This window comes from Sus scrofa, chromosome 11 (genome assembly GCF_000003025.6).
Source record: "Sus scrofa isolate TJ Tabasco breed Duroc chromosome 11, Sscrofa11.1, whole genome shotgun sequence".
Classification (NCBI taxonomy): Eukaryota; Metazoa; Chordata; class Mammalia; order Artiodactyla; family Suidae; genus Sus; species Sus scrofa.
In genome coordinates this window covers 78,779,372-78,793,669 of record NC_010453.5, presented here as the reverse complement: position 1 = coordinate 78,793,669, position 14,298 = coordinate 78,779,372, and the positions used below count along the sequence as shown (strand labels likewise).

General features: G+C 54.9%; 1 protein-coding gene across 3 annotated transcripts; it reads left to right on the top strand.

Moving 5' to 3' along the window:
- Positions 8,527-13,657, top strand: ATP4B (ATPase H+/K+ transporting beta subunit). 3 transcript variants are annotated; one of them, NM_001001258.1, is given in 8 exon segments: positions 8,554-8,686; positions 9,012-9,140; positions 10,266-10,379; positions 10,463-10,662; positions 11,502-11,558; positions 12,419-12,517; positions 13,267-13,424; positions 13,506-13,657. In NM_001001258.1, coding segments are annotated over 8 exon segments (873 nt in total). In that variant the 5' UTR covers positions 8,554-8,574; the 3' UTR covers positions 13,510-13,657.

Sequence of the window (14,298 nt, the reverse complement as noted above, 5' to 3'; positions counted from 1 at the left end):
GCAGGCCCAGAGCCCGGGGGAGCCCACTGACGCAGCTCAGGCTAAATCCAGCTGGCAGTGGAGGACGCGCAGGCACAGCGGCAAGCAGGTGCCAGAAAAAGACAATCCCTAAGCCGCTCGCAGAGGGATTAGACAGGCCGCCCTGCCCGTGGGGAAGGACACACCCCAGACCCAGACACAACACATGGAAGCCCGGAGCAGCCTGTCCGCCCTGAGGCCCAAGCAGAGGGGCTGGACCATCCATCCATTTCCTCGCAGGGACAGGAGCCCCAGCTCAAGGGAGGGGTCCCAGGAGAAACCTCAGTTTATGAAGACGGCTGGTGGTTTTCCCCACTATGCCTCACTTTTGCCTTTAGAAAAAGAGCAAGTGAGAGAAAAACCATTTAGGAATAGGCTTCCGGGGGTGTCTACAGGTGAGACCACTGGCCAGGGGACTGGTCAGGATGTGAGGACCTGCATTTGTCCCGACCTGACCCTGAGAGCAACTATGTCACAGTGATGGCGCTGACAACCTAAGGTAACCCCAGCACCTGCTGCAGGATCAGCCTCACGGCAGCCCCCTCCCCTCTTGCCACCCCTTGCGGCAGAAGCAGAAGTGCCCAGAGAAGCGTTTGGGTGAAAAAGACAGGGAAGCAGGAGACCCTGGGCTGCACCCAGGCTGAGGTCCCACGCAGAGGGAGGCTGGGGTGAGAGGGGAATGAAGAGGCCAGGGACACACCTGGGACTCATCTGGGACCCACCTCGGACATACCTGGAACACACCCGGGGGCACAGCTGGGGCAAACCTGGGACTCACTTGGGGCCTACCTGGGACACACCTGGGGCACACCTGAGGGACATGTGGGGCACACCTGGGATGCACCTGGGACTCACCTGGGACAAGCTGACACTCACCTGGGACCTACCCGGGACACACCTGAGGCACAACTGGGACACACCTGAGGTACACCTGGGGCACACCTGGGCATGGCCTTGTCCGTCTTGTTCTAGTACCCAGTAGGTATGGAAAAGCATGACATGCATGGAAAAGCACAGGTATGGAAAAGAATGACAAGGAAGTGACAGTGTGGCTACAGCGTAAAGAGGGAGGAAGGGAAGGGAGTGAAGAACGCCCCAAGCAGACAAAGCCAGCCGACCGGCCAGCCCATCACCTCCGGGTGGGAGAAGAGGGTCCAGAGGGCAGGGAGATTCTGCCAGTGGGTGTGGGAGACGGGGACCCTCTGCAGCCGCTGGGGAGGTGGGAATGAGACCTTGCCACTGAGCAGGTGACTCGGTGAGTCCGGGTCACCGTGGGCTGACACCTCAGCCCCTTCCTGCCTTTTCTTTAACTCGTCAGGGCTCAGATGGGACAGTGGCCCCGTGTGCTGCGGGCTGGAGCACCTTCTAAGGCGTTTCTCAGCATGTTCTGAGCCAGCGCTCCCTGTGGTCCCAGGCTGGAGTCACCTGGAGATCCTGCCAAGTCAAGATGGGCTTAGGTGGCCTGGGCGAGGCTGGCGGGCCAGGCAGCAGAGGCGGGGCCTGAGGAGGACGGCCTCCATCAGGTGAATGCTGACCCAGCCGCTGGCGAAGCGGGGGCATCGGATAAGCAAAGTCAAACACGTTGCTATCACGGGACTTCGAGATTTTAGAGTGAACTTGGCCAAGAGGGGTCAAGTCTGCACTGCTTCCCAAATTCATTTGGCCCTTTTTTAAGATAAAGGTTTTACCTACACGAACTGCAGGTTCGGGCGCAGTTACAAGAAGTAACCCAGAGACCCCGGTACCCCTCTCCCGAGCCCCCGACAGCAGCCTCTTCCCAAAGTGTAGCTCAGGGTCACAGCATGGACCCTGACGCCGCCACAGCCACGCCCAGGCCTCCCCGTCACCCCACGGTCCACCCACCTCCGTCCCACACCCTCCTGAACCCCGGCGGCCACGGGTCTGCCCTCCACCTCCCAGCGTTGTCATGTCAAGAACGCTGCGGTGTGTGACTTTGCGGATTGGCTCCGCTCACTCAGGGCAACCAGCCGTTCGGGAATCCAGGCAGATCCTTCCGTGGCCCTGCCGTCTCCGATGAGCAGTAGCTGGTCTAACCCTTCGCTTGCTGAAGGGCGTCTAGGTTGATGGCGGTTGGGCCTTTTCATGAATAAAGCGGCTACAGACATTAACTGTATTTGCGCAGGTATAAACTTCAGTTTCTCTGGGATTAACACCCAAGACCGCAATTGCTGGGTCGTATGGTTGCACAATGAGTGCTTGAAGAAACTGGCAAACTCTTTTCCAAATGTCTCTATCATTTTGTACCACCTGCCCCCCCCCCCAGCAGGGTAGGAGTGATGCGGTTTTTCAGCCAACGTTTTCTATTTTAGCTCTTCTGCTAGGTGGTACCCCACGGCGGTTTAAGTTGCCTTTCCCCGGGGGTTAACGATGCTGCACATCTCTCCATGTGTGTATCTGCCATCGGTGTATCATCTTGGGTTGTGCCGCAGGAGCAACATGAGTTGCTGAATATGACTTTCTGTCTTGAGCAATTGTAAATGGTGTTACAGTTTTAATTTTGGTATCACGTGTTCAGCTGGTCTACAGAAATACAGTTGGCTTTCGGACATTTGTATCCTATGACCTTACTGAAGTCACTTTTTCTAGGAGATTTTTTATAGAGTCTTTGGCATTTTCTACATATACAATCCTGTCATTTGAAAATAGGGATATTTTACTTCTTCCTTTCTGATCTATATGACTTTTCTTTCTTTTCTTATTTGTTACACTAACCAAAACATCCAGTACAAGCCAGTCTTTCTCTGATTTTGGTGTAAGGGTTTACCGGTCTCATAAAATCAGGCGGGAAATATTCCCTTCTATTTTCCAGATAGACAGCGCATAATTTGTGTTACTTCTTCATTAGATGTTTGGTAGGGTTCTCCAGTGAAACCCTCAGGGCCTGGAAGTTTCTTTATTGCAAGAGTATGAATTCAAGGAGTTTCCTTGTGGTGCAATGGGTTAAGGATCTGGCATTGCCACTGCAGCAGCTTGAGTCGCTGCTGTGGTGCAGGTTTAATCCCTGGCTCGAAACTTTCACATGCTGTGGGTGCAGCCAAAAAGAAAAACATAATAAATTATGAATTCAATTCCTTTCACTGTTATAGGGCTGTTCAATTTTATTTAAAAGAGGGCAAGTTGTGTGTTTGGGAAAGCAGTTTATTTCATCTAAGGTGTCAAGTTTATAGAGAGAGAGTTGTATGCAGTGTTCACAGTATCTTTTTGATGTTTGCAGGGTTTGTAGTGACATCTCATTTCATTTCTAATATTGGTTATCTGTGTCTTCTCTCTTGCTATAGGTTTGTCAATTTTATCCATCTTTTCAAAGAATCAGCTCTGTTTCGCTTTTCGGTTTTCAATTTCATTGGTTTCTGCTTTTTCTTTTATTTCTTATTTCTGCTTGCTTCCCCCCCTTTTCTTTTTCTAGGCTTTTGCCATGGAAACTCAGATTATCGATTTGATACTTTTCCTCTTTCTAATAGTTGCTCTTAATAAATTTTCCTATTAATACTTATTTAGTTGTGCCCCACATGTGGATTTTTTTCTTGTCTTCATTCAGTTCCATATATTTTTTTAATGTACCTTGAGTTTCTTTTTTTTTGTTTTGTTTTTTTTTTGTTTTTTTACGGGTAGAACACTATTTTTATTAAATTCACTGGCATTGGTAAATTCTGAGAGGTTTAAGGGTGTAAGGTCCAACAGCACAACATACCAGCAAAATTTAAGGGGTCGTGTAACTATCTCTGTATGGGGACACGCCCTGCAGGGTAAATGCTGGAGTCTCAGGAGTCCGGCCCTTGGCTGCTGACCTCAGATAAGACACCCAGCAGTCTTGTCCGCTGATAAAAAAACAAGACTTCAGGACCAACAGCAATAGGATTGGAAAGAACCGATTCAAGATGCGGGCTGGTCTGAATCCGGATTAGCTGGGATCGGTAGAATGGCTCGTGAACTGTTCTGAAATCGCTGGTTTCCAGGTCTTAAGATGCTTTTCCCAGACAGAGGAGTTTCTTTCTTTCTATCTTTTTTTCCTTTTTTTTTTTTTTGGCTGCGTTCCTAGACCAGGGATCAAACCCACGCCAGAGCAGTGACCCAACATCTGCAGTGACAACACCAGATACTTAACCCGCTGGGCCAAAAGGGAACTCCTTGAGTTTGCTTTTTCACTCTTGTTTAGAAGTGTGTTGCTTAGTTTTCACATGTTTGGAGATTTTCCTGGTATTTTTTGTTATCGATTGATAGTTTGATTCTATCACGGTTGGAGAACACAATCTGTATTATTTCAACCCTTTTAAATCTGTGGAGCTTTATTTTATGGTCCAGGATATGGTTCACATTCCATGGATACTTAAAAAGGACGCGTATTCTCCTGGAGTTGAGCGGCGTACTCCACAAACACCAGCGGCCTGTGTTGATGGGTGGTGATAGCGCGGATACGGGCATGGTGATACCCACCCAAGTTGGTGATACCCAACCAAGTACGTTGGTTCAGTACTTGGTTGCTGTGTCAGCTGTGAGGGAGTAGTTTGAAGTCTAACTAAAATTGCGGGTTTGTCTCTTACTCCTTTCAACTCTATTCATTTGCTTCACAGAGCTTGCAGCTCTGCGTTTGGTGCAGACACACTTAGGATGGCTCTGTCTTCTTGGTAGACTGCCCTTCGTCACTACAAAATGTCTGTCTCTAGTAATTTTCTCTGCTCTGACGTCGGCTTTATATGATATTAATACGGACACTTCTGTTCATTTGATCAATATTCACAGGATATATCTCTTCCACCCTTTCCCATTCAGCATGCCTACCTTATTACAGCTGAGATGAGTTTCTTGTGGGTAGCGTGTAGGTGGGTCGTGTTTAATTTGGTCAGTTTTGCCAGTCATTGGTTTTTAATTGCAGTTTTGCCAGTCATTGGTTTTTAATTTAGATCATTTACATTTGATATACTTGTTGATATGTTAGGGCTCAAGTCTGCCATTTTTCTGTTTCTTCTTTTTTCATTTCTCTTTTTTTTTTCTTTTTCTTACAGGTTATTTGAATCTTTTTGAGAATCCAATTTTAATTTATCTGTATTTTGGATAGCTTAGAAATAATTTAACTATATTTTTAGTATCTCTCTTTTTTTTTTTTTTTTTTTTTTGCTATTTCTTGGGCCGCTCCTGTGGCATATGGAGGTTCCCAGGCTAGGGGTCGAATCGGAGCTGTAGCCACCAGCCTACGCCAGAGCCACAGCAACACAGGGTCTGAGCCACGTCTGCAACCTACACCACAGCTCACGGCAACGCCAGATTGTTAACCCACTGAGCAAGGGCAGGGACCGAACCTGCAACCTCATGTTCCTAGTCAGATTCGTTAACCACTGCGCCACGACGGGAACTCCTCTCTTTTATTTTTTAATTTTTGTTTATTTATTTATTTTGGTCTTTTTAGGGCTGCACCCGCAGTATGTGGATGTTCCCAGGCTAGGGGTCGAGTTGCAGCTGCAGCTGCTGGACTACACCACAGCCATAGCAACGCCAGATCCGAGCCGTGTCTGCAATGCACACCACAGCTCATAGCAATGCCGAATCCTTAATCCACTGAGCGAGGCTAGGGATGGAACCCGTGTCCTCATGGATACTAGTCAGAATCATTTCCACTGAGCCATGATGGGAACTCCCAAACATTGTCTTTCTGCTTTGAGAACTCCCATTAGTCATCCTTTGAGGATAAGTCTGCTGGCAACAAATTACCTTACTTTTCGTTTCCTTTCATTTAAGAATCCCTGGATTCCTCCTTCATTCCTGAAAGATATTTTCGTCGAATTTAGGTTCTGGTTGACAGTTCTTTCCTGTCAGTGCTTTAAACATATTGTGCAACTTCTTTCTGGCCCCTGGTTTCTGGTGAGAAAACTTCTGTCACTCAAATGGTTTTTCTCTGGCTCCTTTCTAAGGGTTTTGGGTGTATGTCTTTAATATTAAAAGTTTAATAATAACACAACTTGGCACGGATTTGGGGGCTCATTCGGCTTCTTGGATCTGAAAGTACAGGCCTTTTACTGGTCTGGGAAGTTCTCAGCCCGCCTCTTTCTCCTCTCGTCCCAGGAGTCTGTGGACCCAGATATTCGGTGGTCTCACCAGGGTCCCCCATCCCCGAGGTTGCGCACACCTTTTTCTGACTCTAGTTTCTCTCCATTGTCCGAATCAGGAAATTTACATTGTTTTTCTTCCACGTCAGCGATTATTTCCTCCTGCCGCTGAAGCCATTCTTTGAGCTTTTTGTTCAGGCTGCTGTAGTTCTTGAATCTAAAATTTCCACTTGGTTCTTCTTTGTCTCTTCTGTTTCTTAAACTTCCCACTTCTTCGCTCAGGCTTTCTGCTTTTCCAGTTGCTTACTGAACCATTTTTGCCATGGCTGCTTTAAATCTGTCACCTCAGGGTTGGCATCTACTGATCATCTTGGTTTGGGGGTTCTTTGGGGTTTTTTTTCTTTTTGTCTTTTGTCTTTTTAGGGCTACACCCATGGCATACGGAGGTTCTCAGGCTAGGGGTCAGATTAGAGCTGGAGCTGCCAGTCTACACCACGGCCACAGCAACTCAGGATCTGAGCCGCATCGGCAACCTACGCCACATCTCACGGCAACTCCAGATCCTTAACCCACTGAGCGAGGCCAGGGGTCGAACCCGCTTCCTCATGGAAGCTAGTTGCGTCCGTTAACCCCTTGGCCACGACAGGAGCTCCCTGACCATCTCGTTTTCATTCATTTTGACGTCTTCCCGGTTCTTGGTCTGTTGGGTGATTATCTGGTGAAATACGGGGACAGTCCTGTTGTTTAGTCCTTCGGCTTTAGCCGGCTTCTTCTGACTCTAGTCCAGCAGCGGAAGGGGTGGGCAGAAGACTTACTGCCAGGTGGGCAGGTGGGGGCGTGCCCACATCTGGAGCCCACTCTCCCTGGGCACGTGTCCTACGTTCCTCTACAGGGCGTGCTCAGCAGGAAGCTGGCCTCTCCTAGGGCCCCACCTCCCCGCCCCACAGGCACCTGTTCCCAGAAGGTCGTTGTGATAATGTGTGTGCAGTTCTGGGAAATCAGAGACTCAGTATGGAATTTAGTTCAAAGACGTCCAGGTGGAATTCATACTTTGTTCTTTCCAAGAGCGTCCCTGTAGCTTCCAGTCAAGGGTGGCGTTTAGTCTCTGGACAGCAGTGGCTGCACCGCCTCTTCAGACCTCAGTGCTCGGGGCCCTGCGCCCACCAGCTGTGGACAGTGAGACCACGGCCCGAGCCTCACTCTGTTTTTACGGCCCTAAAATTCCAAAGCTGTGCATGGGAACAGTGTCAAGGAAAATGCATAGGATCACTCCATTTAGGAAGCGTGAGTGCAAGGTAAAATGGTGCGTTTCCATCTGAATTTTAGGGTGTTCACTCTGCTGAGAAACTCTAAATCGCCCTAAAGAAAATGAGTGTAACGGCTAGGGGGGTTCTCATTCTTCTTATTCCCAAAGAAACCTTCCCATTTCCCCAGAGGGAAAGCTGGAATTCTAGACCTGGGTGTAGAATCCATTATTTCAATCGGGTCTTGACTTAGATTTTTTTATAAAAGGCTGTGTGCACATCACACTTGCTGGCGTCGCCCTTCTGACAAGGGATGGATGGCTAGTTGCAGGTGGAGGCCCCAGGGAGCAGATGCCATCGCTGCAGCTATGCTGATGGCCAGGCATCAGGGAGTTCTGGGGAACCTGGGGGCTCGAAGCTGCCCAGACGCTCAGGCCACCTGACATGCCAGCCCCCTCAGAAACTGGGTGTAAGACAGGCGTCAGAGGTTTTCGAGGCGCCCCAGGTGACTCGAATGTGGTGCCAACCTGAACGACCCCTGCCCAGACATGGCCCTGGTCCTGAGGCCACACATACAGCCTGGGGGCCCCCTCCGGGCCAGAATCCGCCTTCCAACAGCTCACCGGGGAGTGGTACACACTCAGTCTCGAGAGCACGTCTGGACTGCAGGGCTGTGATTCCTACGCAGACAAAGGAAATTCCTAAAGGGCCCCATCCTGACCAGCTACGGGCCTCAGAGGGCGTGACGCTCATCACCGAAGCCAGCACCACGGGGGCGGAAGCCCTTGAGCCCCTGCCTGGCCTGCCCAGCCCTGCCCGTGTCCAGGGTGCCCTCCAGAGAGGGGTGCCAGCCGCAGCAGCAGCAGCATGGTCGAGACCTGGGCACCTGCTCCACTCACCTAGGAGCAGGAGGCCTCAGCCATGGGCAGCGTGGGGCCCAGGCCGGCCCTCACACCCACCCATCCCCTTCACATCGAGCCAAGCTCCCCTCTGTCGTTATCAGCTCAGATGTGGGTACAGGCCAAGGGCACCCAGTTGGGGGGAGGCTCAATGGCAGTAGGGCCACCCTGTTTGCCCAGGGAGAGGGCGGAGGGGCACGTGACCGGGGGCCAGCTTGCCAGGGCTGCAGACGGGTGATAACACCCTCCAGGCTCTCCCTGGAACCGGGCCCAGGACTCCTGTGACCTCTGGGGAGGAGACTATAAAGCCCCGGGGGACGTGGCCCGCTCAGGCTTTGGCAGGAGCAGGCGATGGCGGCTCTGCAGGAGAAGAAGTCGTGCAGCCAGCGCATGGAGGAGTTCCAGCGCTACTGCTGGAACCCAGACACCGGGCAGATGCTGGGCCGGACGCTGTCCCGGTGGGGTCTGTGATGGGGAGGGCACGGGAGGGCCGGGAGGGGCGGGCGGGCCCACCTCCCCCCATGACCCCGACCCGACACAGGCGCCTGCGGGGCGGGAGCAGCTGAGACCACGTGGCCCCAGGGGCTCGGCTTAGACTCGAAACCAGATGTTTCGAGCTGTGCTCCCAGGCTGGAATCTTTAAAGGCCTCCGGGTTAGGGTACGGGCTCCGTCGGGGTGACGAGAATGTTCGGGAAGTAGACAGAGGCGGTGCGCGGCCCCAGCGCCAGCGGCTCGCCGAGCCCGCCGCCCGGGGCGCCTGGCGCGGGCCTGACCGCCTCTCCCGCAGTGTGGATCAGCCTCTACTACGTGGCCTTCTACGTGGTCATGAGCGGGATCTTCGCGCTCTGCATCTACGTGCTGATGCGCACCATCGACCCCTACACGCCCGACTACCAGGACCAGCTCAAGTCGCCAGGCAAGCCCGCGCGGGGCCGGCGCGCCCGGGGACCCTCAGGGGCAGGCCCAGGCCGGCAGCCCGGGCCCAAGCATGGGCGGCCCTCGGCCCCCGAGAAGGATGGCCCGGGTTCTAGGGCGACCCTGCCTCCAGGTCTCGGCATGAGGACCAGGGGTCGTGGGAGCGTGGGCTTCGGAGTGACCGTCGGGGCTGCTCCACGCACAGGGCCCACCCCTGGGGGGGGGTCAGGACCGGCGGGGGGCGGCTGCGCTCCACTGGGGCCCCACTTCCCCGACCGCAAATTCAATCGCTCGGGGTCCTCAGCGCAGTCTGGCCGCTGTCCGGTGCCGTGAGCCTCGGGAGGCCTGCTCGGGCAGCCCGTTACCCCGGCTGCAGAAACAGAGCCAGAAACGGGGTGAGGAGAGCTGTCCCAGCTCCCCACTCAGAGCGCGGCCCCGGCCCCCGGCCCTTCCCTCTTTCTGAGGAAGACAAAAAGACAAGAAGCTTCCACGGGCAGCGCGGGGCTGCGACCCCAGGGAGGCTCAGCCACTCCACCCCACGGTGCTTCGCTGGGCACCAAGTTTTAGCAACAGATCAAATGTGGAGCTGTCAGCGAGATTTCAGCACAGAACATTCTAGATTACAACTCGAGAACCGCACAGAGCTTGCCCCGTGGTCCGGAGGGAAGGCGGGCCTGTGGGGACGGGGACCCTGAGAGCAGGGGCGGGGGGGGGGCCCAGGCTCGGTGGCCCGGGGGCGGGAGGGGGGACCGTCCTTTCCGTTCAGATCTTCCCAGAGGATTTTAAACCAAACACGGCTGCTAATTTGACAACATCCACAGAAACAACAAAACCAGAAATCAAATCCTCACCAAAACCAGGGAGCATTTCCAGATGTGCCGTCAATGACGACCCCAGCCAGAAGCCCAGCGTAGGCTCTGGGCGGCGGCGCCTGCACCAGGCGGGGCAGCCGCGTGGTGTGGGCACGGGTGCAGACCCCTGGCTGCTGGGCAGGGTCCTGGGCCCTCCTGGCCGCAGTCTCCGCACCCAGGCCCTTCCTTGAGGGCTGCTCTGCCGGCCATGGGCCAACCGCAGGGCGAACGGCTCTGTGTGCAACCCGGTGCCACGTGCCCCGCTCTCTCCCCAGGGGTGACCCTGAGGCCGGACGTCTACGGGGAGAAAGGCCTGGACATTTCCTACAACGTGTCTGACAGCACGACCTGGGCGGGGCTGGCCCACACCCTGCACCGCTTCCTGGCAGGTAAACCGCGCCTGGGCCGCGATCCTTGCCTTTCCAGAACAGCGGGGGTGGCTGCAGCTCTGGCAGGTGCGTCTGTCCCCCAGGCTACTCGCCGGCTGCCCAGGAGGGCAGCATCAACTGCACATCGGAGAAGTACTTCTTCCAGGAGAGCTTCCTGGCGCCGAACCACACCAAGTTCTCCTGCAAGTTCACCGCAGACATGCTACAAAACTGCTCCGGCCGGCCCGACCCCACCTTCGGCTTCGCGGAGGGAAAGCCGTGTTTCATCATCAAGATGAACCGGGTAAGTGTGCGGGCCGCGTGGAGATGCGCCTTGGGAGGCGGTGGGGAGAAGGCCCGGGCGGCGGAGGTTGGGACCTGGCGCTGTCCCCCCACCCCCACCCCCGCCCAACGATGGCCTGAGAGCGTGCCTTCCCCAAACACCACTCAAAACCACCGTCCGGAGCCGCCACTGCCTGACTGCAGTGCCTGCCCACTGCACCGCCACTGCAGAACCTGGGGCCGCCGCTTGAGCGTGGCTGGAGGAAGCCGGGTGCGCAGCACAGGGAAGGCGCCCGGGAGTGTCCAGGCTGGGCGCCGAGGCAGGCCGACCGCGAGGACATAGCAACGTCATGGGGCCCAGGCGGGGATGGGGTGGGGGGGCATCTCACCACAGCAGAGACGCGGGAGGGTGGGATCTGGATGGGGGCAGGGAGCGGACACAGCTCCAAGCGGGCATCTGCGTGGCGCTATTTATTTTCCTACCTAAGAGGGCAGGGGAGCCATGCGCTGGTGCACTGCGCTCACAGCCCGGGGCCCAGCAGGGGTCTGGTCCCAGGGGCCTGGCACGACACTCTCCCGGGGCAGCGCAGGAGGGCAGCACACTGAGCCCCGCACCAGAGCCACACGCAGGGCCGAGCATCGGAGCCGGGCCGGGCGGGAAACGGGAGAAGCCCAGGTGGGCCCAGGGAATGTGTGCGGGGCCCAAGGTGGGACCTCCCACTCGGCTCTGCCACCTGCCAGCAGCCAGGCCCCCGGTCCTGGGCGGGGCTGCTGGTCCCTAGAACAGGAACCGCCTGGCCCTCCTGGGGCCTGGCCTCCCCACTCAGAGGCACTGAGGCCACGTCAACGCTTCGCTTCCAGATCGTCAAGTTCCTCCCGGGTAACAGCACAGCCCCCAGGGTGGACTGCGCCTTCCTGGTGAGTGACCGGCCACGGCTGCCTGGTTTAGGCTAGAAAACCTGCGGGAATAACTGAGCTAGTTTTCCCGAAGGACATCTCTAGACCAGACGCACTAACTGTGTGCGTTGAAGTGGGCATCCCAGGGATGACAACCCAGTGAGAACGAGCAGTGCTGGGTACTGTTTGGCTTCAAAAAGTGTCTGGGGCGCTGTTTCACGAACACGCTTCGAAATGCTTGCAGCGATTTGGAAAAGCCCAGGTACTTCTACTGCCCTGTCTTGTCCTTTTTATCTGTTTATTTACAAACAATATGCCCATCGCCAACAGCTACCACTGTTCAACAGTGTATGCAGATATGCTGCCAAGAGTTGGTGGTATTTTAGTCCATTTTTCCCTCAAAATCAGCTTTTAAGTACAACATGAAAAAAAGTAAATTTGCCTTCGCGGACTATTTTCTAAAGTGTGTTTTCACCATCACGCCCTCGGCCAAGGCGCTCTGTTGTCGGCCACCACACCCCACACCTGCAGGCTCTCCAGGCACAGGTCTGTCTGGTTCCCTGCTTTCTTTCTGAGTTTCTCAAGCACGCGTGTGTAGCCTACCTGAGCTTCCGGGGTTTCACTGCCGCCTTCTCAGCACTGTCACCTTTTATCCTCTGAGGGTTTAAAATGGAAAAAAACGCCAGGAGTCTTGCGAACTAACAAATCACACGCTTAGTGGGCTCTCAGCTGATGGTAAAGATTCGATGTAGCTTACGGACAAGTGCACACACACTTGGACACACACAAGGAACAGGCGTGCACACACGTGGACACACGTGAGCACACAGACTCGCGTGTGCCAGATCCTGCCTTCCTTAGCAGCAGCCTCTCCCCCCCAGGACCAGCCCCGGGACGGCCCACCCCTGCAGGTGGAATACTTCCCTGCCAACGGCACCTACAGTCTGCACTACTTCCCCTATTACGGCAAGAAAGCCCAGGTGGGTGTGCTCGCTGCTCGGGCTCGTCTCCAAACGAGCAGCGATTAGCGAAAGGAGAGCCATGAACATCTCACCGATGAAAGCGAAACAAGGCAGGGACTTCCCATTGTGGCTCAGCGGTAATGAATCCGACTAGGACCCATGAGGAGGCAGGTTCAATTCCTGGCCTCCCTCAGTGGGCTAAGGACCCAGTGTTGCCGAGAGCCATGCTGTAGGTCGCAGACACGGCTTGGATCCCGTGTTGCTGTGGCTGTGATGTAGGCCCCCAGCCTGGGAGCTTCCATATGCAGCCAGCAGGGCCCTAAAAAAAGTTAAAAAATCAAGATCAAAACGAGGCATCACTTAGCCCACCCTGACCATGTCATGTCTGGGTGTTTCTCAAACCCACATTCTCGTACCTACCTGGAAACGGCAGGTCTGATCTCTTCCTTCCCAAGAGCCTCCCAAACCTTTTTAGGCAACTGCATATCCATGTAAGGTCACTTTCTCCAAGTCTCTTGATTCATTCTGTTTTGTTTCTGTATTAATTCCCGTCAAATACAACTGGAAGCTGAGTTTGTCGCTGGTCTGCCCTGGTCCATGCCCTCCAGGCCGATCCTCCCCGTTTCTAAGTGGGGGGACGATTTCATCCCTTGGAATCGGGGCCCAGCAGAGCCAGGAGGTCTCAGCAGCCCTCAGGGAGGCAGACACATCGCCTCCCTGCACCGCGAGCCCTGCTGCCCGAGGCTCCTGACGTGGCGCCGTTTCAGCCCCACTATAGCAACCCGCTGGTGGCCGCCAAGCTCCTCAACGTCCCCAGGAACAGGGACGTGGTCATCGTGTGCAAGATCCTGGCGGAGCACGTGAGCTTCGACAACCCCCACGACCCCTATGAAGGGAAGGTGGAGTTCAAGCTTAAGATCCAGAAGTAAGGCGCCAGGAGAACCCACTCGGGGCCCTGCGTGCAAGCTCTCAGCCATGGGTCACAGTCCGTCTTTGTCATTTTTAGGTAGAATTTGCAGCCGTGACGCCCACGCGGGTCCCTAAGGCAGCAGCGGTCCAACCAACAAGACCCTAAAGGACTCACCTCTTCCATGTGGGCATCACCCTTCTTGCTGTAATTTATTTTTCTGTCCGTTAATAGAAAGACTAGCAGTGCGTCATGCTTTCAGACTGCTTTCATGCCAGCTTTCAAACTGCGACTCCGAGCTGTAAAAATCAAGGATGTTAAATTCGCTCTCGCTCGACCTAAAACAGTCATGTCTTTCCTGAGAAGGGGAAAGAAGTAACTAAAAAACCCAGCACCTCTTTCTTTAAAACTTTCATTGCAAGTCAGGGAAATGACAGAAGAGAACAGAGGGGCTTGTCCCCGAGAACGCCGGGCTGGGGACATTAGGGTGTCATCAGGGCCCCAGCCCAGCAGCGACTTCCCTGCATCCACCCCACCCCACCCCCCGCCACGAGGCCCTCACTTCACCCCCGTGGGAAACAGACCAACCTGTTCTCTTTTCACCCAAACCCGGGCTGGAGGCCAGGAGTCCCCACCCCACGCGGGGGGAGCGCACACCCCGCCAGCCCTCGGGCCCCAGGCCCTGGGTTTGGGGACACCTCTGCCGCGTGAGCACCAGCACAGATGCGCTTCACAGCCAACGCCGCGACACCACGGCAGGTCAGAGATCAGGCCACCTCGGGTTTGTCACGACAAATTGGGGGTCAGAGGTCCAGCAGCCCGAGTGACACCCGGCCTTGTCACCTCACCCCGAGGCCTTGTCACCTCACCCCGAGGCCACCAAGGGGCTGAC

Excerpts from the sequence above, each read along its gene's own strand:
- ATP4B (XM_005653839.3), top strand. The coding sequence starts at position 8,575 with ATGGCGGCTCTGCAGGAGAAGAAGTCGTGCAGCCAGCGCATGGAGGAG. Across the intron at positions 8,687-9,011 it reads CCGGACGCTGTCCCGGTGGG|TGTGGATCAGCCTCTACTAC; the intron begins GTCTGTGATGGG and ends CCTCTCCCGCAG. Across the intron at positions 12,518-13,266 it reads ATTACGGCAAGAAAGCCCAG|CCCCACTATAGCAACCCGCT; the intron begins GTGGGTGTGCTC and ends GCGCCGTTTCAG.